The sequence below is a fragment of the Synchiropus splendidus genome, chromosome 7 (assembly GCF_027744825.2).
Source record: "Synchiropus splendidus isolate RoL2022-P1 chromosome 7, RoL_Sspl_1.0, whole genome shotgun sequence".
Taxonomy (NCBI): Eukaryota; Metazoa; Chordata; class Actinopteri; order Syngnathiformes; family Callionymidae; genus Synchiropus; species Synchiropus splendidus.
Genome location: NC_071340.1, coordinates 27,423,454 through 27,450,388, shown reverse-complemented (window position 1 = coordinate 27,450,388; position 26,935 = coordinate 27,423,454). Strand labels below are relative to the sequence as shown.

The 26,935-nt window shown below is 51.3% G+C and overlaps 1 protein-coding gene across 2 annotated transcripts; it reads right to left on the bottom strand.

Moving 5' to 3' along the window:
- Positions 1 to 889: 889 nt before the first annotated feature.
- Positions 890 to 22,106, bottom strand: si:dkey-40c11.2 (drebrin-like protein A). 2 transcript variants are annotated; one of them, XM_053871220.1, is made up of 16 exons: positions 21,825 to 22,106; positions 8,830 to 8,885; positions 8,438 to 8,550; positions 7,725 to 7,799; positions 5,857 to 6,000; positions 5,702 to 5,779; positions 5,469 to 5,620; positions 5,144 to 5,198; positions 4,992 to 5,066; positions 4,813 to 4,918; positions 4,263 to 4,733; positions 3,717 to 4,139; positions 2,955 to 3,053; positions 2,748 to 2,878; positions 1,860 to 1,905; positions 890 to 1,784 (listed from the first exon to the last, which is right to left on the bottom strand). In XM_053871220.1, exons 1-16 carry the CDS (start codon positions 21,917 to 21,919, stop codon positions 1,648 to 1,650), a joined length of 2,256 nt encoding a protein of 751 aa, XP_053727195.1. In that variant the 5' UTR covers positions 21,920 to 22,106; the 3' UTR covers positions 890 to 1,647. The 2 variants fall into 2 exon arrangements, with proteins under 2 accessions (XP_053727195.1, XP_053727194.1); XM_053871219.1 differs by having other exon boundaries at positions 2,748 to 2,881; positions 21,825 to 22,102.
- Between the last annotated feature and the right edge of the window lie 4,829 nt (positions 22,107 to 26,935).

Below are 26,935 nucleotides of genomic sequence, written 5' to 3'. Positions count from 1 at the left end.
TGTAGCAGGCTGAGGTCACAGAGTTCCACACGTATTTGAGAGCTTCGAGTTCAAGGAGAAGACTTGACTTGACCGACGTTTCAGCTTTGTTCGGCCCAAAACATCATGTTTAAAGTGAGAGTTAAACAGAAAGGTTGGATTCCAAGACAGAAGATAAGCCGCAACACTCTCCGGCCGTCACAGTGCTGAGGCCCTGTCATTTGGAAGTGACTCACGTCTGCTTCAGTCGGGCCTGACTCCTGGAGTGTGAGAGTCCAGATGTCCTCACAAGCCACCTGGCTGCAACACCAACCCAAAATAAGTGAGGAAAGCCAGATCCAAATCCCTCTTTCAATCTAAAATTAACATCCATTTTACGCCTTAATTCTGGAGTTCTCGTTGCTATTAGTGTTTCATAAGAGGCTCATCACCTTTTCACACTCATCCTCTGCGAGCGCCTTGCCAGAGGAGTCTGCTGCGAGGATTTGTTCTCTCTGTCAACAGGCATCAGTTCAGGTGGGATGAGACCCGTGTCAAGGCAGTACATCTGCCAAAGGCCCCGACTGAAGCGGCGTCAGGCGCGCGTGGCCCCGACCTTCTGGTGTCACGCTCAATCCGTCAAAAGTGCCACGAGGGCGGGAAATCCTGTTGAAGGTGTAGCCGTGTTACTCGGTTATAGCTTTGAAAGCGTCTGGATTTTTTTAGATGAACAGAAAGAGTTGGGACAAAGAGCTGTCTGTCAAGATACTGAGCAGTTGGTTCTTGTCATCTGGGTTGGAGTGCAACTCGGAGAGGCGTTGCCTAGGACTTTGTCTCCACCTGTCGGCGGGGACGCGGAACTGCATCAGTGTGAAACAATACTCGTTCAAGCGTCGCATTATATGCAGCTCCAGCAAATAATAAAGACATGTGAAATAGTTATATGATTTTATTTCAAATTTTACACGCAGTTTCAAATCACATAGAGTTTCCTTCTTCACTGTGTGTCAGTTTGAAAGGGGAAAAATCCACCAAGAAGAAAAACAGATTTTAATGAAATACTTTGGGGAATAGTGTTTACGTAAATAACTGATTTCATAAAACAAACAAGCTGAGGGCTGAACATGTCAGATCCATACACATTCGTATGTACACAACACAAGGTCTTGAAATATTCCAGGAGATGAAAGCGTTTTAGGAAGAAGAAGAAGAATCCACGGCAGAAGACTGTAAGAAAGGTGCAGGTGTCAAACACTCCCAGCCTCCAACTGAAGGTTATAGGTGGATGTGCAGACGGATTATGATGATGCTTCTTCTTCATACATGGAGACACACATCACCACACACCAGCGGCAGCTTATGATGTGTTGCATCAAAAGACATGAATAATAGAGAAGAAACAGATCTTTCTCACATGAAAAGAAAGTTTGCTGCTTTTTGTTGATCTGCGTCTCCCTCCTCCCGCCACAGTATCCTCAGATAAGTTATTTTGGTCCGGGGAAAGGCAACAACTAATTCATCCAGGAAAATCTGCATAGTGTGAGATTTTTTTTGAACTCAACAACTTCAAAAAAAGAGCTGTGATTCTTCCTGGTGTGCAGGAGCAGGAGCTGCAGAGTGGGAGGATGAAGGCAGGCAGGAGCGTGAGGAAGAGTGTGTCCCTGAGAGCGCGCCGGGCTGCCACGCCGCTTAGATGGTCTCCACGTAATTGGAGGGAAACAGGCCCTGGCGTCCATCTTTGCTCCAGCCTCTCCACCAGGCCTTGTCCACCGCCTCCACGTCTCTGATGATGTCGCCGGGCTCAAACGAGATCTCGCTCTCGTCCTCTGCGGAAGACAAGCGGAGGGTTTAGGTTCCGGCCGGGGGTAGGAAGCGGAAGCTTTTGAAGGCCAGGTGAGAACCTGCTGTGTAGTCGTACAGAGCTCGGACGCACATCTGGGGCTGCGCCTGAGAGACAGGAAACAGAGGTCAGGTGAAGAGATCCGAGCCAGGCCCGACAGCTGGGACAGCTCCCACACGAGGGCCGTCCCCTCTTGTTGCACCGATCCTCCACCACATCTCGCTTTTGCCTCCATGTCCACTGTCTCTCCCCATGTGTCCATACTGCACTACAACAGTCAGTCTTCCATCTCGCATGAATCCAGTGTGTTGGTTTCCAGCGTGTCCTTGGGAGCTCGGCTTGAGAGCAACAGCAGGTCGGACCTCTCACTGGAGTGAACTAGGATCCGGTGGGTGGAGTCAGTGAGCGTGTTGCGGGTGAGCAAAATGGCCTGATTACTTTCAAGAGCAAAAACAGCCTTTTTTAAACGAAAGCAACACCAGACATTATTCATCGTTTTCCGTGAGTGACGCAGGTGCAGCTCAGTAAACGACTGAGCCGAGCGGACTTGTGCCGTCCTCGTCTCTTTCACAGCTAAGAACTTTCTTCTCATCCCGTGAGAGTCGAAGCACATTGTGAGTGAGTGAGTGAGTGTTTGGTTAAGGTCATGAGCGTTTCCTGGATCGACTACAGAACCGGTCACGTGGCAAGCGTGTGAGTGAAATCAGTCAGTTGTTTTGATGTGCAAATATAACCGTTATTGATGCTTATCTTTGTCGCTGCACATTTATTTTGAAAATGTTGAATTATATTTTACATGTGGAAGAAACGGTAAACGACTGAGCTGCACAAAACTTGACTTGTTCTCATCTGTATATGGCCAAAATCTATTGCTGGCGCCCAGATCCCCCTCGATCTGAGGCCGGCGAGTGAGCAACAGGCAGGTGCAGTAACACCGCAGCTCGGGTACCTCCTCTCCGTTTTCAGTCGTCTGGTGCTCCTCCTGCTCCTCGTCTTCCTCGTCCTCGGTCTCATGGTCATGGCCGCTCACCGGGGCCAATTCCGGGGAGGCGGTCTCAGCATCGGACAGGCTCCAGGAAGCTTCTGAGGAAGAGATCAGATAGGACCTGATCAGACATCCTGCAGTCAGACGTGGTGCTGCGGCGCGCTGGTGAACCTAAGCCATTTCTTTCATGCGCCTCGTCTCCATTCCTGAGTCCGTTGGTGGACAGGACCACAGCTTCGTTGATGATCTTCTGACAAATGGCTTCGGCCTCTGGAAAACAGTTTGAGACTGTTGTTTATTTTTCAGGGACAAACAAAAACTGTCAGGCAGATCCCCGCTGTGGTTGTCAATTCTATAACATTCTCTCAAAAATACCACTCACAACCCTGCGTTTTCTCTTCCGAGTGCAATGTGCTCAGACGTGCAGAAGGTGGCGGTAAAGCTCCAGAATTAGCTTTCCTGAGTGTTCCTCTCTGATCATATGACCCCACAAGGGGCTCTCCGGAGTCAGTGGAAGGGATTCCGATTTGGTCCCGTACACGGGAGCACAGCATTCAGAATCACTCAAAGAGAGAGACTCTCAGCCTCGTGGGGGTTTCACTGCTCTACAAGTTGAAATGGCGGCTGTATCTTTTGAGAGATTTAAAATTGGTGAGAGAATGTTTTTTACTGACGATAAGTGGGATCCTTGTTACTGGGGAGACAGAATGTCAACTGCCGCTGGTTGATATCAAATAGAAGAAGAAAATCTGCAAGACTCTCTCCTCCACTCGACTCGGTCAGAGACATGTCACAAGCTGGGGACCAGAGCGTCAGCTGACCGTGGACGGCTTATGTTGGCGTCTGTATTGGTTATGATGCCACCAGCCAGACCTTGTGTGTTACTCATCACCACCTCATCATCAGCTTGAGATGAAGAGCAAACCGTCGCACCTGTGATCAGCTCTTCCTCTCGCGCAGAAAGCAGCAGCTTTGGACTGGGCTCTTCTTCTTCTTCATTCACCTCCGTCTCCTCCGTCTCCGCCTCTTCCACTGCTACCTCAACCTCCTCTGCCACTGCCTCCACGCCTCCTTCTATCTCCTTCTCTTCTTCTTCCTCGTCCTGTTCTTCAGTTTCGCCCTCCCTCACCTCTTCAACCTCATTCCTCACTGCACTCTCCTCCTCTTCATCCTCTTCCTCCTCCGCTATCACGGCCTCAGCTGTTTCTAAAGTGAAGACATCTGTCTTTGCTTCTGTTTCAGCTCGATCCACCTCCTTCTCTGCCTCCTCCTCCTCTTCGTCCTCCTCCACCAGCACGGCATGAGCTATGTAGCCGGTGTCCGAGGCCAGCTCCTGCACCACTCTTTGGTGGAAATCTGTGGAAAAACGTAGGTTTGCATTTGAATTATCTACGAGAAAAGGCCAGGAAAGTCCTGTGTATCACGGCAACTGAAGGAGGTCAGACATGAAGTCGACTGGTTATCTGCTGTGTTTCCCACCTGCGGCAGGTGTGGCCTCAGGAAGGGCCCCGGATGGGGCCGCACACGCCTCAAAGTCAAAACTGGACGGCTGCGGCTCCGTCGGGGTGTTTGGTGGTGACGAGGGCGAGGCCCCGGGAGCCGGCTGAGAGGAACCGTTCGGTGCTGAACCCGTCGGCAACGAGGACAAGGGATTGGGGGAGGCAGGGGGAGCGGGCGCTTCCACAGGTGCTGGAGCTTCCACTGCAGGGTCGGGACGCAGCGGTGACGTGGGCGGCGACGGTTGGACCCCGGGCCTCTGTGGAGAAGTGACAGGGCGGAAATCTGGACTGGCAGGGGGCGACATGGTGCGATAGAACGGGGACGTGGGAGCGCGAGAGAAGGGCGACACCAGGGGGGAGGCGAGAGGGGAGGAGGGGGCGCTGTCTTCTGCTCTGGAGAAGATGAAAGCCGTGTCAGTCAGGCTGCGCTGGTAGCGTCGGAAAGGCCGACCTGTCGGCAGAAAGGTTTGGCTCTTAGACGTCTGTTTGCCCTCATCTCTCCTATGTAGGCAGATGATGTCGGGGCGCACCGGTGCGGGAGGATCCGGGGCTGGTCGGGCTCTGTGAGGTGGACGACAGCTGTCGGAAGAACTCGCGAGGGTTGATGGACCGCTGGGACACCAGCGCTGCCGCCTCCTGCCACGGTCAAAGTCACAGTTAACACACGGAATCTTGCTACTTCTCCTCTGGAGGCTCAATATTGACGCACTGCAGCTTTCTCAATGGACTGGCTTCTCCTCAGCCGCGCCCTCATGTTCTCCTCATGCTCCCTCTGCTGCTCCTCCTGCACAAGAACAGAGAATGGAGGCAACCCTGGTCCACCTTGGCTCCTCTCGCTTTTACATGTCACTCCTTTCCTACCCATTTCATCTTCTCTTTCTGCCGCATTTCTTCCTCCTGCTCTGCTTGTTTCCGCCTGCAGCACGTTAGGACAGACAGTTCAGACAGTGACTTTCACAGTTCTGGAGACACTTTTCTTAGGTGGAGGCTGCAGGCTAGGCAAAATCAAGGGCAGTGTGTTGCTACGTTCCTCACATGGCTGTGACCCAAAACAAACATGTGGGGCTTTTATCGGTCTGTGCGGTGCTTTGACTGAAAGGAAAACTTACTTTTCTCTAAAAACCTATCGGCAGCATAGAGGCTGATCACAGAAGCCCTGCTTGACAGGTGCGGGTGACCTTCTGACCTCTGCTCCTCGATCATCTGCAGCTTTTCGTTCATCTTTCGGTCGCGCTCCTCCTCGTCCTTCCTCTCCTTCTCGACTCTCTCCTTCTCGAGACGCCGCCTCTCCTCCGTCGCTCGTCTTCGCTCTTCCTCCTTCCTTTGTTCTTCCTCGCGCTGAAGGTAAATATTAGTGACAGTGTGGTGCGTGGGTCACACGTTGGTATTGATCGGTCTCCTGGAAACATTCTTGGTTACCTCTGCACGCGCCCAGAAAGAGTCTCGGTTGATTCGTCTCATCTCTAATGCTGCGTTTGTCTTCCTGTAGTTGGTTCCCTGGAAGCCACATCGAACGAGTCTCACAACACTTTGTCGCCCTCTAGAGCTTCTAACAGGTATTGCAGCTGCCTCACCACCAAGTCTTCCTTCTCTGCAGACCTGGAGTTTCTCCTCACCCACTGAGATGGAGCCTGGGCCTGAGTCCTGCTGAGCTCAGCGCTCACCTTGTCCTCCGTCACTTCATCCATCTTCTCCGCACTTATTGCTGCATGTGCTTCCTGGAACATGAGGAAGAGGTGTTAGCTTCGCCACGCAGGAAGAGTGAAATGTGCAGAGGTGCAGAGTCAGAAGAGAGACGAGAGTGAAGTGCGAGCGAGGAGGTCGTCCACACGCTGCAGCTCAGGTGGACGACCGGGGACAGATGGAGCACAGGGATCAGTTCTTCCATCTGACATGTGGCATGAATGAACAGAAACCTTGGCTCAGACTGGAAGTTGAACACAGGCGCGTGCAGGTGCATGAGTCACACATCGCCATAGATTATATCAACATGCACACACCCTTTGGTTAGTAAGCCTCGATTTATCTGGGCAAACGCGGCCAACAAAGAAAGCCTCGGCAGCCTACTGACAGAAAGCTTTGGTGAGTGAGGAAAGTGAGGAAAAGCATGCAAGTCAGTCACTCAGCTGGAGCAGACTGGCCGGGGCAACAGCCCCCAGAAGCCTGCCGGGACAGGAGTGGTGCGCGTGCGCATGGACGACCATGGATTAAAAATGAGCAACGCAGATGCTGGCAGTGGGAAAACAGTGGGTTGTTATATGTATTCTTTTGATCTGTATTGTAATTATATGTGATAATAGTTTTAGAAAGGGTGTGCTATGAGAAATAGGACGCATTTTAATGGAAGAAAAATGAAAAGTAAATGTTACACGTTTAGCTTCAATAACGACACAGAAGAGGCTGACACATGGACTCATCACGTCAGCATTCACAGACACATCTGAAGCAGTTAGAGCCGCACAGATTGACCCTGGGGTTGGGCTACAAGAGCATTGGGCCAATCCCAGCGATGGCTCTGGAGTCAGAGATTGGCTGGAGCTCAGTGCAGCGGGTGGAAGGGAGTCAGGGCTGCTGTGGCCTTGTTCTGTGGAGGCGCGCACAGAAAACAAGGTGCTGACCGTCCGGGTTCTGCTCAACATCCAGCAGAAAGAGCCTTGTAAAAAGCCAAGTCACTGGGGAGCAAAGGGCTTCCAGACTGCAGCTCACAAAAGCCCACACTTGGCATTCAAGCTTCAGGAACAGAGAGAAGAATGCAGCACAGATTCCTCTGCTGTTGACCAGGAGATGCCTTTATATGGAAACTCAGAGAGCCACTGGCAGCTCCTCCGCTCCTGTCCAGGACAAACAGTTAGCCTTCAGTTAGCACCAGTGCTTTTGCTCCAGGTTGGGCCAACGCCTGTCTCTGCTCACATCAGCTGGACATTAGACTGGCAGCCATAACAGAACCTTGTTTTCCATCAGCACCAAGATAAATGGGACAAATCAATCAAAGCATTGTCCGATGGACAGGCAGCGTTTGACCCCAATACACACACACGCACGCACGCACACACGCACGCAGACACATGCACACACACACCTACACACACACACACACACACACACGCACGCAGACGTGTCACATCTTTAGCGTCACACATGATGGTTTGGAGGTACATGACAACCAATAGCAGCTACACATACACACACACACACAATTGTCAATAGAAACCTGACATAGACTCAACATTTCAACACGTGGCCATTAGCACGCTCGGTGAGACCAGAAATATCTTGCCTTCTTCCCTTGCTTTCAGCCCAGCACTGACAGCAGCCGCACACCGACAGGAAGTGGGCTCAAGACAGGAAACTCTCAAAACAATAGCCAGCCAAAACAAGCGTAAATAACAAGCCATAAATTCCACTCTTCAGCAAAGTCACGGCTGGGATCACATGACCTCACCTTGAAGAACTGTCGGATGGCGGGAATGTGGCTGGCACATTCCGTCCTGCGGAACTCGTCCACGTTCTCACCGACCTGTGGACCAACGGGACACAGACATCAGGCGACCTCAGTCTGAAGCTTGAAGAGCAGAGGGGTAGCAAAAGCAGTCAAGAGCACAACTGATCTCATCTCACGAGAATCACGGCTTGGGGGCCAAGTCCGGCCCCCAAGTCACTTTCTGTGGTCCGTGACTACACACCTTCAAACTAGATTCTGACAATCACAGCGATTATTCATTGCTTCATGGAGGTTCACACAGTTTGAAGCTTCACATTTGCTTCATGGAGGTTCAGACGGTTTGAAGCTTCACATTTGCTTCGTGAAGGTTCAGACAGTTTGAAGCTTCATGTTTGCTTCATAGAGGTTCAGACAGTTTGAAGCTTCTCATTTGCTTCATGGAGGTTCAGACAGTTTGAAGCTTCACGTTGGTTTCTTGGAGGTTCAGACAGTTTGAAGCTTCACGTTGGTTTCTTGGAGGTTCAAACAGTTTGCAGCTTCATGTTTGTTCCATGGAGGTTCAGAGTGTCATCGTGGTGTTCAGTGACTCACCCAGCTCTTGGGAGTGTCCCATGCTGTGGATGATCTCAGACTGACATGCTACTGTGGAGTCCACCGTCTCCATTCACTCACTCACAAGGGAACCACTTGAAAGATGTGAAAGACACACTCACCCAGATGACCAGTGCCATCTGCGGGTCTCCCCTCTCCGTCTCTCCGACTCGGCAAAGTCCATATTGGGGTTTGGAGGCGTGAAACTTGCTGGCCAGCTCTGTGACTCCACCCACTGTTGGAAGCAATGACAGAAGGTCTTCACAGTGAAAGGGTTCCAGAGTCCAAGGACACTTTCAAGAACAAGAACTTGAAACTTGGATTTGAAATGAAACAAACAAACTTCCAAGTAGGTCTGAATCTACTGGTACAATCCATCCACTCACGTGTTTCCAATGGTAATATCAAAAGCAAACAGCCACATACACAGATGTGTTTACACATTAGCATCATGTTTCTTCCTGAACAAAGGCCAATCTGTTCTGACAACTGAGATGTGTCTGTGACGACGTACCGCCTGAATCAGCCAGTTTCAGTTTGTTGCTGACGCCATCATACGCGAATAAAGCCCTGCGAACAAGACAATAGATTAGGATTACATTTTAAAAAATACTTTCCCCTGCACCCGACCTTCCCCCACCAGATGTTTCAAGAAAACACAACGCTGCAAGTGGCGGGTGCAAACGCTCTTCCCAGACGAACCCCGGCACGGCGGCACAATAGGCTTCATTCACGCCACTTGCCTCCTCCATGTTGTCACAGCTCAAGGGTGTTGGGGGCATTTTGCAGGTGAAAACTAGTCGCGCCACACCTTTCTGCCCGTCAAACTTCAGGTCTCCCAGGTAACTGCGAGTGTTTTCATGAGATCACCTGCATGCAGATCCTCACCTGGCTCGCCGCTGCTCGCCGGCAGCCACTGAGCTCCACCATCCCTCGCTCATGTGAGTGGAATGAAACACGAGGAGTGAGGGCATTAAAATCACATGTAAACAGGTTTCCTGCCCCGGCACACGCAGGCCGGCCGTGTCAACTCCATCTGGTGCTGCGGTGAACGCAAGCCGTGAGCAGCCATTCGCAGCAGCCAAAGGTCACTGGCCTCTTTGTGGATGCAGATGTGTTTCTGGAGACACAAACAGTGGCTGATATTTGCTTCCAGTCTTTGGGTTGAGTGCAGGAGCACAGGTCGGCTGGCTGGTTTACAGCAGAGACAACAGAGCTGTTGTTATTGTGTTAGTGCCGTGAGTGCGGCGCAGCCCCTTTTGCCTCCATTTATCTGCTCACCCCCCCGTCTGACCTCAACATGCACAAAGGCTTTAACGCTAACCACATCCAGAGCTTAAAAACCCTTCCAGTACAGGCTCGGCCTTTCAAGGAATTCCAGAAGGCCGGCGGTCACAAGCACTCCAGGTCAAAGGTCACGGTTTCTCCGAAGGAGTTTGAATTGCATGTGCAAATTCTCCGCCCACCGGGAATCAGCCCGCACACGGGGTCACGCTGGGTGGAGGCTGGAACGTGAACGTCATCTAAACGTGGTGACCAGAGTGAAATTCAAATCCTCCACAGTCAAATACAGCTTCGTCTGGCGCTGTTATGTCTGTTCTGGAAGACTGTCCATCAGCCAAGGCCTGTGTGACTGTGGTCTGTCTGTGAGGTTGAATATTCTCCAGCAGCACTTCAAACTTTGGTGTTTGCAAAATGAAATCTCATGATGTAAATGACCTGACTGACAGATCAGCAGTGCTTTATCTCATCGGAGGTCAGGCAACCTATTTGGGTCAAAGAACACTGGTTTGACCAACTCCAAACCCGTGTCTCCACGAAGAGTCCCCGGCCTCCAGGTCCACACAGCTGCGCGCGGAACAGCTGGGCCTCTTTGTCCTTGGTGAATATTGTTTGGGCAAATATAATTTTCAATATTGTGTACCTTAGAGCTGAAACACTTCATCACACTCCTGTCTAGTGTCTAGTCCCTGAATGAAAGAGTCCAACATGTTGCATTCAGAAAAAGAATCTCCAGTTCTAATCATCTTTGAAACACCGCTTTCATATACATATATATATATTAACTGAAGAGCTGGAGCGTGGTGGGTCTCACAGTGGGGCCACACTGGGCTGCATATCTTCCAGGATATCGACGGGGAGTTTCTGCAACAGAGCCAAGAGAGTGTGACTCACTGAGGAAATGTCAGTGCAGCACGTTGAAATAAACCCTGGAGGTGTGTGGGAACACCAATAAAGGTCAGCTTTGAGCCACACATTTGCACTGGAGGATTCTCCGTTCCGGGGGCAGGTTCGTGACCGGCCAGTCGGCGAGTGTCAGCACCCGGTGACCAAAAGCAAAAGGGTGGCAGAGAAGTGTGGCCTCCTGCTCTTGAACAACTCTCAGCACGCGGGGGCTCCTCCGTGGGCTGATGAGGAGAACAGACTCATCTCTGTTCCCACCTCCAGACCTCGCCAGCCATGACCTCAGCCAGCAGAGTGAGAGATCTGAGACGCACACACCTCGGCGATCGACACCGGGAGCAAGTCACAAAAAGCACAAGGGGTGCGAGGATGGAGCCAAGACGAAGCTGGACACAGGGGTAAATACCTGCTGACGCAGCAACACCTGTCACATCTGCTGTCAGACCTCTCATTACTTGACCCTCAAGAAAGGCTGAGCAAACATGAATGACCCTTTCATGGGAACCAGCGGAGCGAACTGCTCCGGTCGAGCTGCTCGAGGGTGGAGTTTGTTTTCTCCACCCCGACACCATTAAAAAGCAGAAACAATCATCACAGGACAAACACAGGTGCTGACTCAGCCCTCTGAAGGATGCTAACCGGCGTGTGCCGTCCTGACAGAGCCAGAGGCTCAGACCACCAGAGGAGTGGAACTAGCTCAGCCAGTGACTGTGTATGGTGACCACATGTCTCAAAGACTCTCCACCGAAGTGTGTTTGATTAGACAAAACAATGAGTCTCATGAAACCACAGAAGCAGGTGGGGGTCCTGTAGAGAGCGTTCGCCACTGACCGCCGTCACGCTGAAGAATGAGTGAAGAGAGAGGACAGGACCGTGTTCGGGTCAGGACTGTGTTCAGGTCAGGACTGTATTCAGGACAGGACTGTGTTCAGGACAGGACTGTGTTCGGGTCAGGACTGTGTTCAGGTCAGGACTGTATTCAGGACAGGACTGTGTTCAGGACAGGACTGTGTTCGGGTCAGGACTGTGTTCAGGACAGGACTGTGTTCAGGACAGGACTGTGTTCAGGTCAGGACTGTGTTCGGGTCAGGACTGTGTTCAGGACAGGACTGTGTTCAGGTCAGGACTGTGTTCAGGTCAGGACTGTGTTCGGGTCAGGACTGTGTTCGGGTCAGGACTGTGTTCAGGACAGGACTGTGTTCAGGTCAGGACTGTGTTCAGGTCAGGACTGTGTTCAGCTCAGGACTGTGTTCAGGTCAGGACTGTGTTCAGGTCAGGACTGTGTTCAGGTCAGGACTGTGTTCAGGACAGGACTGTGTTCAGGTCAGGACTGTGTTCAGGTCAGGACTGTGTTCAGGTCAGGACTGTGTTCAGGACAGGACTGTGTTCAGGTCAGGACTGTGTTCAGGTCAGGACTGTGTTCAGCTCAGGACTGTGTTCAGGTCAGGACTGTGTTCAGGTCAGGACTGTGTTCAGGTCAGGACTGTGTTCAGGACAGGACTGTGTTCAGGTCAGGACTGTGTTCAGGACAGGACTGTGTTCAGGTCAGGACTGTGTTCAGGTCAGGACTGTGTTCAGGACAGGACTGTGTTCAGGTCAGGATTGTGTTCAGGTCAGGATTGTGTTCAGGTCAGGACTGTGTTTTCAGGTTAAAATATGTGCATTTCTCAGCCACTCAGAGTCTAGTTGTCTAAGATCCAACTCTTCCACTCGTCCCTTTGATTCCCTTCTGTGTTCTGCTACAGAAAAACGGCTGCACATTATTGCAGTCCCTGCATGCATTCCACCTCTGTCAGCCGGGGAGATTTAGGGGAGCGTGTGCAGGCCTCTGCAGCAGGACCCACGGCCCATGAAGAGAAATATGTCAGACAATAGGTGGAACTCAGCCCAGCTCGCCTCCTAAAGAGGCTCATGAGCGTCTCAGCCTGCAGCGTCAGCCTCTGCTGAGCCTCGGCAGTTCAACTCCATTGGACTGAGCTTAAAAAGACCCTAACCTGCGGCAAGTCTTCCTGCGCGCCTCAGATTCTTCTGCAGCCCAGGGCCCGAGCTGACCTGGGCTCGGTGCTATTCTCAGGCTGGACTCAGAGAGGTGAGCTCAGAGACGTCCCCACAGCACACAGGGCTCATTTCCTCTTTCCAAACATGGGCAAAAGTAGTGCAGCCCGCTCCCCCTGCCTCTCATTGTTCAGCAGTTTCACTTGAAGTGTGGCCCAGCCCGACTCACGCGACACCTTCGGGTCGGATGACTCACCAAGACCTGACTTGAAAGGAAAAAACGTGAGGAAGCAGGACTTTGTTCTGATGTTTGCAGGGACGGTGACGCTGCTTGTTTTCCAGCGCGGTCAACACACCGATACAGTATCTTTCTAGTTGTCTTCCGATGAAACCACTTGGAACAAATGCACAAGTTGTGTTTTTGTCCCGTGTTAGTCCGTCACTGCCCCTTTTGTGAGTGCTAGTGAGTTGAGAAGGACTATTCAGAGGTGCCATGACAACTGAGGACGGAGCAGTCCACCTCCTGAATATGAATATGTGGCTGCAGTCTTTGCCCCAGGCTGTAAATGGGGGATGAGTAAGAGAGAATTCGACTTACTGACCCTTATTTGAGGACACATTCGGGGAGTGTACTTCATGTATGGCTGTGGAAAACACTGGTGGGATAGGTGTAGCCAAGCCAGCATGGAAGCCAGGTGCGTTTCAAGAAAAGCATCTTGTTGCATGTGGCCAGCCATGACGCACTGACGTCAACACTGAGATGGAAACAATGTGTGCAGACAGCGAAAGCCTCACTGCGCGCCACAGAGGAACCCGACATGAGGCAAGGCAGACGAAGCCCTCATGTGCCCCACAGAGACGCGACGCACGCAGGAAGAAATAGCTCAATATGTAGCGATCACTACTGCAAACGTCTGAGGAGGACAAGAGGCTTGTGCAGACCCTCTCGTGAGGATGGAGCGCCGCACCAACAATGGTGACCTGCCGGGGTCACATGATGCGGGCAAACACTCCACACCGCCGAGCTGCCGTCATCATCTGGCTCTGTTCCACGGCTGCGGTGGAGCTTACACCTGGACTTGCTTCTCCTCCCCCCAGGCTTTGCATGTGCCCTGCTGCTGACATTCAGCTTGCTCTCTTCCAAAGCCACCGGTGTTAGACTTTTCATTGTTGGACCATTGTTTGGGCTAAAACGTTTTGATCCACGGACTGAGAACTACTGCGCTACCTTCTCGTGATTACACATTTTTTACAGTGTCCAAGACACGAGCAGAGTCAGATCGCTGACTCATCAATAAGACATATTTAATTGATGTCAATTTTGTTATGACAAATGATTTTTTTTTTTGGAAATCTACCTGTCATTAAAATTATATATTTACTACTATCGGGTATCGGTCCGACACTGGACTTCAGTACTTGTACTAGAATGGCCACCGATACCACGAAACCGATTTTTGAATGTCAGTGTCTGAAAATGTTGTAAAATCTGTGTTTGAGCTGCAGTGGAAGTTGTGACTGTCACCCATGTACAAGACAACATGCTGATGAAAGTTGTTCAAAGAACGACTCATATGGGAGTAACTTCACGTGTAATAGCGTTAGTAACTGGTATCCTTAATATTTACTTAGTTGTTGATATAATATGGTTTTATTTTTTCACATACGTTAAAAATAAAAACAACTGATGTACTCAATGTTAGGTCAATGGCTGTGGCAGATATTCCCCGTCTTACGTCGTGGCTTATCCTTCGTGAAAACGCCGACGACAGCTACAGAAGTGTTTGCTTCTGTGACTGAGGACAGGATCATTCACTGGAGTTAAACCTCTAACCTGGATTACTCTTTGATGGAGACTCAAAGATCCTTGGACATTAACCCGACAAAGAAAAACGCCTGTTAGGAAGCAGACAAAACTGAAAGCTCTTCCCAGATCTGAGTAGCCACCTCTGGTTTGAACTGCATGGTAAAACATCTCCACCCTGAACATGTCAGGTTGGAGATGTTTCGTGAACAGGAAGTGTCTAAGCTGAAGCATGACAGGCTCAAACCTGCAGGCCCCAGTGAGGGATTTATAATCATTGAAAATGTGGTGAGACGTACGCTACAACACAGCCCAGTGAGAAGCATCTGGCTCAGCAGCCACAGAGGGAACATTTAGAGGGAAATAAAAGTGCGTACTGCTCAGTGAGAGGGAAACTATGTGTGAGAGCAGCGTAGTGAGTCGAATGTTCACATGAATGTTCTGGGCTGCAGGCAAATATGATGAGATGAGGGGAGTGACCCTCTGCAGCCATGACAGCGCCGGAGCAGGCGCTGGAAAGTGACGTCTCGACGTCAACCAAGCGGTGAAAACTTGGGAAGCTGGCTGGGTTGACTCCAGCCGTTGAACAGAGCCTCCACAGGGTCGAGGCTCTACTGAGTCACGGGAGAGTCCAGAGCTGGACCTGAAGACCACGGCGGGCGGAGTTTACAGCCGACTCCATTACAGTCCGAAAACTACGGGAGAGGATTAGGGCCAGTGAAGAAAAGAAAATCCGCAGAATAGATTGAACACATAAAAAAAAAATCTTAATCTAGAGATTTTTAAAAAATGAGATTTTTTTTAACCTAGAATCTGAAGTTTGATGAAACAACTGATGGGTTACCAGACAGCACAGAAAAGAGTGTTCCAGGAGTCACACGTTTTCGTTCAGTCTTGAGGGGAGATATTTCACATCAGTCAGAGGCAACCTGGTCCTCTCCCTCACAGCACATGACAGTCCAGTACGCTCCAGCCGCTGAGTGCTCACACTCGTCTGTTGCTAACTTGACATAATGGCCTCGATCCAGCCAAGTTCATCATCAGAGTGATCATCTTCAGCTGGGTGGAGGACGCTGCACACTCTCCTGAGAGGCTTGCAGAGCTCCAGCATCTGGCCCCGAGGCACCGTGGTAAATGTGGAGGAAAATGACAGATATTACAGCGACAGGCCGCGTGGGATGGAGCGTCCAAGGCAGTGGGAGAGAGCAGCTGGAATGTTGTGGGGGGGGTCCAGTCTCAGCAAAACAAGCAGCCAGAGAGGTGAAAATACCAGAAGCCGAGTGAAGGCGCTGCAGAAGACAAGGAAAACAGCCTCCTTTGTGCTGATACAGTGAAGAGGAGCGAGTGGAGGAAACATGTTGCTTTCAGATTTGCCTTGTGTTTTAGGAGGAGATGAAGAAGTTGAGGGAGAAGCCACGAGTCACACGACACTCGAGACAAAAGCTCGGCCTGCTGTCAGCCTGAGGAAGCCGTCCAGCCTGCCCTGTCCCCTGTAGACGTCCACATCACACAGGACGTCCTCACAGGGACTGGCTCTGCTCTCTGTCCTCACAAACCCTGTCAGTCAGCAGTCGTGTTGAGGTGGAGCGCTTATTGACCTGTTTGAAAAGGGGGAGCTCTCTGTCGTTCATGAATAAAACGGCCACAGTTACGGGCGGCACCTCGGGCTGCCACAACAAATCCATGACAATCGATTATCACAAGCCACGGCTGCAGCGTGTCGAGTCCATCGATGTACTCAGCACTAAGCAGTGGGAGTGAAGACGGCTCCGGGACGGGAACATTTCACAGTGGACACGTCACCGACGGACCGAAGATGCAAACCACATTTTGGGGAAATGAAATGTGAAGTTTCAAAACAGTGTTTTAACACAAAGCAAGTGTTTACATGACAGCAATGTCCATACACTTTTATAAAACAACTGCTACATACGAGATCACAACGGCACACGCGGCTGCGTTGGTCACCGCTGAGCCAGTCAGCGTCTTGTGCCACGCCAGCTGATTATTCATGGACCAAGCTTGGCATGAACTGGAGCTCGGACAATAGGAATTGGGCCTAAGAACAGGAATCAACGTAAGAACTGCTCACTAATGGTTTGCAGGAGGTGTTGAGGCCCATTAAAGGGGTGAGGAACATCCTGTCAGAGCAGGACGATGAAACATGTGGAATCTGAAAGGAGAGTCTGCGGGGGGGCGAGAGAGTCTCCCTCCGAGTGTCCCCTGGAATCATCTCCAGGGGAAGGCCACAAGTTTGGAGAAGAGGGGGAGAGTGTGGATAAATGGTCTGAATCCATCCTCTGCTGGGATTTTCTCTTGGCATTTCCTGTACATGTCGTCCCACGGTACATGCTCCAATTTCCTCCCGCCTTGGTCATTATGCAATTCCCAAAACAAAACATCTGATCTTCAAACATTTCCTAAAGCTTTTAAGCTTCGACTTCAGTTCCCTTTTGAATGCATGAGTTGTACTTTCAAGCCCAGGTCCAATCATCCTCCTCTGCTTTTACCATCTGTAAACTCCTGAATCAGCAGATCTGGACCCAGTTCTGTTTTTCACTACCGAGCGTCCTGAGCCATTCACTGTGGCCATATCACCCCTTCTTAAGCCCTTTTCTCTCTCTTCAACAAACAAAGTAGGTTTCCCACCATGGTTGCCATGACACCGCACACCCCCAGACCACCCTCCTCCACCCTTAACCCAAAGCTTCCAGCAGCAAGTTTGGGGTTCCCAGCCTGGGACGGTCCTCCACCCGGATTTTACAATCACTTCCATGGTGATCTTGGCTAGAGCGTCAGACTCGGCAGCAAACATGAGGGATTTATGCAAATGAGTGTGGGAAAATGAAGCAGAGTCAGAGAAACCACAGCTGCTTGCTAGATTGGTCTGTTCTGGGAAAAGGCACAAATATCTGCACCATGCAACATGCTCAGACACCTCAGCTTGAAAAGGTTGGCCAAGAGACAGGGAACTGAGGAGGTGAGAATCGTCCACGTTTGAAACTGTTATCCGGTCTGCAGCGTGGCTCACACACACACAGAGCGGGCCACGTTATTGGTGGCAGGAGCCACGTCCAAACATAGAGGAGTCAAGTCAATGGCGCCCACATTTCTATCTACGCCTCTTGATATTTCCAGGAGGGTCAGGAGTTTGAAAAAGACATGCACAAGACACGTACGTGTGGCCACTCTGGTCCCTGGTGCTTTAACAGCAGAAGGAAACAATGACCTCCAGTGGAAACCATGGTCAAATCGCCCGAGCGATCACTTGGACGTGTCAAGCCAGTTTGCTTCTTACTTCTGAACAAACTCTGGCCATGAGCAACGTTCAGTTGCACCATCTATTTATACCAGTCACTGCCACTGCAACCTCCACACCACCCAGCAGTGGCGGTGCGTTGGAAACTACAGAGAAAGACGTGCGCTGTGGTGAAGTCATGTCTCATCAAGTCTGAGAGCTGCTATTACCCCCACACCTCCAGCTCAGATCTGCAGCTTCCTAAACAGTGTTTACGGCAGTGGAGAGCAGCTCGCAGGCGATTACTGCCTGAATCCTTCTAGAGGGACGGACGTATAACAGCTATTACCTCGGTCACAGTGGATCCTGCCACCCACAGACTCCAGCCAGAGGCATCTGAGTCACGTCACACTGTGATGCCCTGTTGTCACCAATGAAGGGACTTTACACACAGAAACACACCACACTGTCCCATACTGACCAAGTCACCTGCCAGCAAGCGCCTTTTTCTGGTGGAGAGCAGCGGTGAGGTGCTCCTGAGATGCACCATCTCTTTCTCCCTCCACACCTCAAGTGGCTCAGCATGGCAGCAGTTCTACCCTCAGCCTGCCAGATGGCCCGAGCCCCTCACTCCATCTAGAGTTCAGACTCCCTGTGGAGTTAACTCCACTTCCTCATCCTCACCTCAGTAACCTAAGTGCACCAGGCTGTTCTTGACTTAGAGGATTAGGGCTGAGCCCCAAAATTAAAGCATAAAACATTGGTACCTGGGACCTCACATGGCACATTCCACTGACCAAAGTTGGAAAAAAAGTCTTTGAAAGCTATTCTTGGGTTGCCAGGTCTGAATAGTGGCAGCTTCTGGAGAAATATGCGGCCGTTACAAGGCATTTGTTTCTTTCAGTGTATCTCATTGTTACAAACGTCCACTTCCTGTTTACACTCTGGGAAGCCATCTTGGATTGTCCACTCAGGGTTTCCTGTCAAAACCTCCAGCTTGTTACTGGGAAAGTACCGGCGCACCACGCCACATCTGAGCCACGTCGGTTCATGAGGCTGTGAGCCATCTTGGATGAGAGAGGATTCATTTCAAAGACGTGAAGCGCCAACCGTAACTTCAAGAGATGAGCGTGACAATAACGCTCAGGAGTTGACAGACAGCACTAATATGGCGGGCCCCCCCTGTCAGGCAGCTCTCTGTGGATCATTACACGCACAGGTAGGGGGAGCGCTGCGTGACGGTTGGAGGAGAAGCTGATGGAGTGATGAGTACAGCGTCCTACTGACAGCGATGGGCTCATTATGTGGTGGATGTAAAGCTTACTTTAAAAACAAAGTCTCTGTGAACAGACTCCCAGCCTGGGGTTGCCTCAGCGTTCAGGTCCTCCACGCCCACAGGTGCATTTCATCTGCCGTGTAACTCTAGACCCAGCCACTCTTTAGGTCTGGCTTAATCATGCATGAGCTTGTGGAAATTCTGGCAAGTAGCAGCAACACAAACACCCCGGGCCTTTGTTGAAATAAAGGCTCCTCCATTTATCATTAACAAGAGGCAGTTCACAGGTGAAGGCTGGGTGTAAGACGACGGCAGCCGTGCGCTTCCCACAGCCTGTCAAAGTCATTACGACACATGAAACCAGAATTAACCTTCCAGTGGAGAGTCGCTGCATGAACGCCTTGTTTCCTGCAGCCTTTCCAGATAAGATCTTTGTCATGGATAAAAACCCACTCACTTCCTTCAAAGTAAGGTACAGGCTGGAGCAGGTCGAAGTCGCACAGATTCAAGTCAGTTCACAGCAGCAAGCGCGCCACATGGCAAAAGTCAAAGGTGACGGACTGTTTGGGCCATTGCATCACTCAAGAGCGGGTTAGTCTCCCAAACCACTTCCAGACGCCCCACTCTTCCTCTGTCACACCGAGCTTTGCTAATCTGATGTTTGCTTTCTGAGTCACTAACGCATACAGGACAAACCTATCCATGAGAAAGGTGTGTCTTCAGGCGATAGATATGCATCGCAGATGGAGCCCACACCCAGATCTGCTGCCAAATAAAACTGCATTGGCTCACAATCCAGAGCAAGCAGGGTGGGTCGTGGCTTCCACTTGCCAACACCAAGGCCACGTTGAGGAGAAACATCTACACCACCAATCACAAACCATCTGTCCAGGAAGTGTATCTGTGAACTTGTTTATGGACAAATGCAGCTGAACATGATCTGCACAGTTGCTAACAAGAAACGAGCGCCACCTTTGAAACTTCTCCTCTGGACCGGAAACAAAGAGTGGACTTCCCATTCAGGACACAGTGTCAGAAGATAAAACACTGGGAGACAAAAACCCCTCCCTGCGAAAACTTCCCTCGTCTCTGTAGGAAACTTGGAATGTGACAGTGAGAGTCGTGACATCATCAGGTTCTATTTCTAGTCGGAAAGGCTTTAAAAAAGGCCGTCGTCTTTAGTCTCTTGTCATGGGCCGTACAGACGAGCGTGTGCATGTGGCGCACAGAAGGGTGTAGGTGTGCGGGTTCATCTGGTCGCTGACAGGCGGCGGTGAGTGGAAACAGACACAATCCGGATTGTTCTCTTTTTTTCACCCTGCAAATGTTCTCAGGAGAACACATGACATCACTGCAGTATCAATATGGAAGTGTTGGAACCCAATCACTTTGGAAAAATTGGGGTTTTCCAAGCTCAAGGAGCAACAACAGTGTTATGTTCGGAGAAGACTGTGCTTCACACTGATGTGAATTAGCTCTTCACTCAGCCAGCTCAGTTGCAATCGTCAGACTTTCTTCAAGCCACGTTCAGCACTAACAATAAAGACTTTTACATGGAGTGAAACGAAATGAAATGACGACAAAGTTGGTAGTCAAGAAAAAGTGAAAGAAAATTAGACCCCTGTGTATGTGAGTCCGCTTTGTGACACAACTCACCGAGTTTCATTTGCAGTTTTGACCATTTGAAGTGTCAAATAACAGAAACAAAACAGGCTCTCAAGCGACGTACGAATACAGTGCTACAGTGTTGCTCAAGTGAAATATACTAATAATCTGATGGCTGAGCTGGCAGCCGTCATCAGTTGACAGAAGAGCCGAAGGTAAAACTGAAGCCTGTATCGTCTGGAACCGAGGCGGCCAGGTGTGAGGAGGTCAGGTTACTACAGGTGTCCAGCTGGAGTGTGTCTGCATCTACCTGCTGCAAGGAATCAGACCGTAACTCACTGACTTGAAGCTGAATTACTAGGAGTCAATAAACATCCTGAAATGTCAGTCACACTACACAGACAAAACTCAAATCGACTGAAAGCTGTGTCCAGCACTTTGAAAGATAGTGTGACTTAAGCACTATCTTCACATTGTTGTGACTCGTGGCTGGTTTTGTTTGCTCGTGCAGTGCTGAAATGTAAACAAGAGAAGTGATACGAAGAGGGCTGTTCCAAACAGACGGCATGACCTAAAGCTGGGGCCAAATGCAGGAGATGCTGACCGGAGGAGAGGGATGTGAAGTAGCACATGAACAAGGCTGGCGCACGTGCTCAAGTCCACAGCCTTCCCTGCACACAGCTCACTAATAACTGGCCACACAATGAGGCTAAATAGCCTCACTGTGCTGCTGGCAAACATGTCATTATTAACGGGCGTGTGGGATATGTATTTATCACAAAACAGACGACGACTCACTGAAGCCAAGCAACAACAGCCAGAGGAGGAACTCAATGGAAGAGATCAAACAGATAAAGAAATGAGAATATTGGATCGGATTTAAGCAAGTAGATTAAGACAGTTGCATTCTATTCCTGTCATAAACCAACATGGCCATTCACCAACTCGTAAATCAGCTTGTTCTATAAGTGAGTCGTACCTGCCTGTTGCAACCTGCACGACTCATCTGCAACCGAAGCTATAAGAACAGTAGAGTGCAACTCCATTGACACCAATGTCTTTCAACCCGCAGCCAGTCAGCGGCCCAAATTCGATCCAAAAAACGACGATCTTGACGACGAGGTGAAAGAGCAGCGTCACGGCGCCGGGCACCGGTGGAGGCGACGCCTGCTGCGCGTAATAACCAGCGATGATCCGAGCAAGCAGCAGCCACAGGGACCAACCGGAACACACCCGATTTGGAGTCGAGAGTTCCCGATCCCGGTCAGCTGGGCCGAGTTTCAGGTCGCCACACTCCTGCGCACTCTCTCACAGGATGAATTGCAACAGTTACGCAACTGCGCCACACCGAATCCCACGTCTCAGGAGCGTGTTTCAGGGGGAAAAGCGCGTGGAAAAGTGGCTCACCAGTTGGTGGAGGTCCTTGGGTTCAGGATGTCCTCCTTGGCCGTGAGCAGCGACAGGCTGTAGGTGTCGAGGTTGACCGTCCGCTGGCTCATCATGGCTCATCAAGTTTCCACGCAACTTCACACGGGACGGAGGTTCATGCGAAAGCGCTCCGACTTAACGCTGCGCTCTCACAGCGCCGAGGCGACTGCGCCGCGCGCGGAGCCGCACAAGTTTGCACCCAGCAAAGCTCCACCTCCTGCTGAGGGAGAGAGAGACGGAGAGAGAGGGCGATATCCCCACCAGCTCACTCACCCACAAGCACAGGCGGAGAAAGCTCGTCTGCGCAGTCTTCACGCCGCACCAGCGAACATGGCGGAGAGGGCCTGGACACGAGCGAGGGACGCGTGCACAGCATCAGAGCAGCTGGCACAGCTCAATAATTCACTGTAAACACCAGGCACTGAATGGTTTTTACATGAAGCAAAAGAAGTGAATCACCATGCATCACTCATGTTTCTTCAGTGAAGGGACACGGATGTGTGTTTTGCTTCTGTCACACACTGATAACATCTTTGTTGTGAACCATTCAAGGGTCTGTGACTTTGTCTTCATTTGGAAGCTCTCGCTCCTCAAGCGAGCCCATTGACTGTGGAGCCAGGAGCAATTTCATGGGAACTGAGTTTGAAACAGTCAGTGCATGAAAAAGAGCGTTTTTCAAGAGCAACCTCGGCCGGCGCACGCACGCACACGCACACGCACACACTGTTTGTGCTGCTGTCCCTGTGGGGACATTGTGAGGTTCCTCATGCCATCACCCTTTCCCCAGCCTCTCACCTTAAACCTAACCCTCCAAAACACACGGCTCACCTGAGCCAGGACTCTGAACCAAACTAGAACCTAATTACATTCAATTGTTTTGAAGTCGTCATCCTCAAACTGAGGTTTGGACCCCTGGGGACCGGCAAAAGGTCCCCAAGAAGACATAAGGTCCTCACGAGGCAGTGTAAACAAGGTCACACACACACACATACATTCATGTTCAGACATCGACGCGCAGCCGCTGAACTCTGGACATGCTGTCACACACACACACACACACACACACACACAGACTTGCCGGTGTCGGGCTGAGGGTCAGAGCCATTGGGATCATGGATTATGGAAACGTTCCTGAGCTGTGTAATTTGCTTAGCAGCCATTCTTAGATCATCCCAGGCAGAGGCAGAAGACACAGGCCTCCGCTCACATTCCAGAACCGTTGGCCATGATCAGCACTGGCGTCTGACTGGCTGATTGATCCGGACGTCAAGAGTGACACAGTGATGCAATCACCCCCCACAGCTCACCTTCATCTTTATCATCACCAGACCTGCCGGCCACCGAGGAGAGTCCAGGCAAACCGGGTGTTGGAAAGGTCAGCGCGCGTAATGAGCTTGGCTCCGTGAGTGAGCGTTCTTCAGGTCCCGCTAATCCCTGCTCTGTCCTGCTCAAGCTCCCGCTGCCGCGTGCACTGGCCAACGACAGGAGCCAGGTGGGCAGAGCGTCTCCCCTCACCTGCAACTATGGCAGCACATCAGTCAAAGATGGGCCATGTTCGTCATCATCCGTGACTTTTCAAGGTTTTTCACATTGGATTCTCCCACAGAGTGTCTCTGGACCAATCAAAAACAAAGAAAATCACCAAAGTTCCACTGTTGCATTTTTTCTTTAGTTTTGAAGTTTCTTTTTAGTTTTGAAAAAATATTCTTCATGACATTTCTGACCGTGACAGACGTGCTTCAGGTATATTCTCTTCACCGTCCTGATGATCAAAGGGCTCCTCACTTCCACTGTGCACTCAGTAATCAGCAGACTTCTGTATTGAGTGACAAACCAATACAATCCTGGAAATCAATCCACTGCAGGAAGACACTTCAAAGGTGCTGAAGACAGTCAATACAGTTTGTCCAAAGGTCTTTTGGAAGTATCTTAAGTGAACCTGCTGTTATTTTGACCACGGCTTCGACAGCAAGGAGACAGAGGCGCAGCCTCCTCACACCCTCTTTGCGCCCTCCTCAGACCCTTGTCACACCCTCCTCAAACCCTCCTCATGCCCGACTCACGCCCTCCTCGCACCCTCCTCGCACCCTCCTCAGACCCTCCTCACACCCTACTCGCGCCCTCCTCGCACCCTCCTCACACCCTCCTCATGCCCGACTCAGACCCTCCTCACGCCCTCCGCACGCCCTCCTCGCACCCTCCTCGTGCCCGACTCAGACCCTCCTCACACCCTCCTCGCACCCTCCTCACACCCTACTCACGCCCTCCTCGCACCCTCCTCATGCCCGACTCAGACCCTCCTCACACCCTTCTCACACCCTCCTCATGCCCGACTCAGACCCTCCTCACACCCTCCTCACACCCTCCGCACACCCTCCTCACACCCTCCTCACGCCCTCCTCACACCCTCCTCACACCCTCCTCGCACCCTCCTCACGCCCTCCTCACACCCTCCTCGCACCCTCCTGGCACCCTCCTCACACCCTCCTCGCACCCTCTTCCAACCCTCCTCGCACCCTCCTCACACCCTCCTCGCACCCTCTTCCAACCCTCCTCACGCCCTCCGCACGCCCTCCTCGAACCCTCCTCACGCCCTCCTCGCACCCTCCTGGCACCCTCCTCACACCCTCCTCGCACCCTCTTCCAACCCTCCTCGCACCCTCCTCACACCCTCCTCGCACCCTCTTCCAACCCTCCTCGCACCCTCCTCACACCCTCCTCGCACCCTCTTCCAACCCTCCTCGCACCCTCCTCACACCCTCCTCGCACCCTCTTCCAACCCTCCTCACACCCTCCTCACACCCTCCTCGCACCCTCTTCCAACCCTCCTCACGCCCTCCGCACGCCCTCCTCGAACCCTCCTCACGCCCTCCGCACGCCCTCCTCGAACCCTCCTCACACCCCTATCATGCTGACAACTTCCTGCTCCTTCTGTTCTCCTTGCGCTGCTGCGCTGCACTCGGGAGGACGGAGGCATTTCCTGTCTGAGCATGCGACGGCTCTAAATGTGGCCTTGATTGTGTACAACTGGGATTTTCAGCTCATTTGCTTTAATCCCACTCCAATTATTGCCGGCTTCCTGACGAGGGAAGAGGGTAGCATCCGGCTCACTGCTGGTTCTGGTGCTGTCTGTGGGGTTTGGGTGCCATTTTCTGGGCTGCAGACACAGGAATGTATCAGAGCGACTTGTGTGAAAGTACGATGTTCTGCTAACACGAGCGTCTGGAGAGTCTTCAGGTGATGCATGGATGTGTGTTAGTGCAAGCTATGAACGAAAAGTGTCAAACAGAGGGCACGTGACCTTTATTGTTGTCCTGGACGCAGACAAACCCAGTGGTGAAGCTTCAGTTTGGACTTGTGTTGAGGAGTGTGTTGCTAACCTGGAGCAGCAGACTCCCTCACACCAGGAAAGCAGCGAGAAGATGACAGAAGCTGTGGCTGCTCAGAACTCAGGAGGGTTCACATCTCTGGCGCCTCCTCAGCTGTGGGTGAGCTCAGCGCTCAGCTATGCTCCTTCACAACAGCCGGGAAATATTTCTCCCATGAGCCTCCCAATACTCCCAGGAGCCAAAGCTTCTGTGTGGCTGAACTGCTACTGACGTCACAACGAGACATGCACTCTTGTCCAGGCAGAAGGTGTGGATGGATCCTGAGGAGAGAGAACATGGTCAGACTTAAGTTTCCTCTCATGTCGACTGACCTTCACTGACCCTTCCAGACTATGCTTTATAAAGCACCGTGATGTGGCTGTTGTGATTGAGGAAGAATGTTGAGGAGTAGTGCGCTGTAATGACGTCTGCTGGAGGGAGTGGTTGATCAACAGAACCTCGGCGGGGGGAACAGAGGAGAATGTGCTGGAGCAGCACTGCTGTGCTGCTCTTGACACCAGCCACCAGCTTGTCCTCTCTGCTCCTCCACAGCCAGTGGTGGGAAATGAGAGCCAGATGTGGTGAGGTCAGGGGAGAGGTCTGATGCACCATAACTTCCACATCTGCTGGGGCTGGCCTCGCCCGCCGCTGCTCTTCCTGGAAGCCTCCGTCACTGCTGAGCGCTGATGAGTCTGAGTTGGCCTCGTGGTGCAACCCCGCGGAGTTGCTGACTCAGGCCCTTTGGTTCAAAGAAGAAAGAGGCAAACCGAGATCATCATCAAAGGCACCAGATGGTGGATGTGTTGTCCCTTCCAACTGCACTGGTGCAACCTGGGTAAAGGACCTCACAAACCAGCCACCTCCGGACACTGCTTGCGTCATTACTCTCACACTCTGGCGCAGAACAGCTCGCACCCTCTGTATTTGTTGCTCCACTTGAAAACAGGTCCTCAAGACAGAGCTCACAGCGACTTTGATGTGAGTCGCAGGGCGTTTGGTTACAGATAAATGGGCCAATCCAATGCGGCGACACCTTTCTGGACCTGAGCGGGTCACGGTGGCGTGTTTCATGAGAAGCTGTTACAGCAAACCTCGAAGACAAGGAACAAGCGTTATGTCCCCAGGTGATGGCGCTGCTGCTGCTGCTGCTGGAACTACAGAACAGACGGGACATAGGCTTCAGAGTGGCTCCACCAGCGCTACACTTATTTGAACTTCTCATTCCGTCCAGTAGGGGAAGCTACAAGACAGCTGGGTGATCGGTGTCTATTGTTTCTCCAAGTATGTTGCCCAGCATTTGTCATAAGAGTGTTCCACTGTTCTGATCGAATAAGAAGTCAAGATTTATAGTCCACGTGTATGAAACTTGGCTTGTACACATGGCAGAAGACTCGCTGAGCTCAGGTGCAGCTGGTTGGCGGCTCACTTGACCACAGGCCAGACAGGTTGTTTTTAAGTCAGTTTTCGACTTTTGGAAAAGTCTTTTCTTTTTGGCATTTTTAATAAGGCCTTTCTATGTACTATTGTATGTACTATTATTTCCAGATGTATTTTCTGACCCTGGTATCCCATACAAACATAGCAAAACATTGTTTTTTCCAGTCTCCCTCATACACAGCAGCTTGGGCTGCATCAGGTGATCGGGATCAATAAACCATCAGGTGACACTTCCAGTCCAAGAAAAACATGGGCTGCTTTACTCCACATAGACTCACCAAAATT

Bases quoted from the DNA above. Each gene is read 5' to 3' on its own strand.
- si:dkey-40c11.2 (XM_053871219.1), bottom strand. From the start codon at position 21,919: ATGATGAGCCAGCGGACGGTCAACCTCGACACCTACAGCCTGTCGCTG. The intron at 7,800-8,437 runs GTGAGTGTGTCT...GTTGGTCCACAG, and splicing joins AGATGGCACTGGTCATCTGG to GTCGGTGAGAACGTGGACGA. The intron at 6,001-7,724 runs GTGAGGTCATGT...CTCATGTTCCAG, and splicing joins CCATCCGACAGTTCTTCAAG to GAAGCACATGCAGCAATAAG.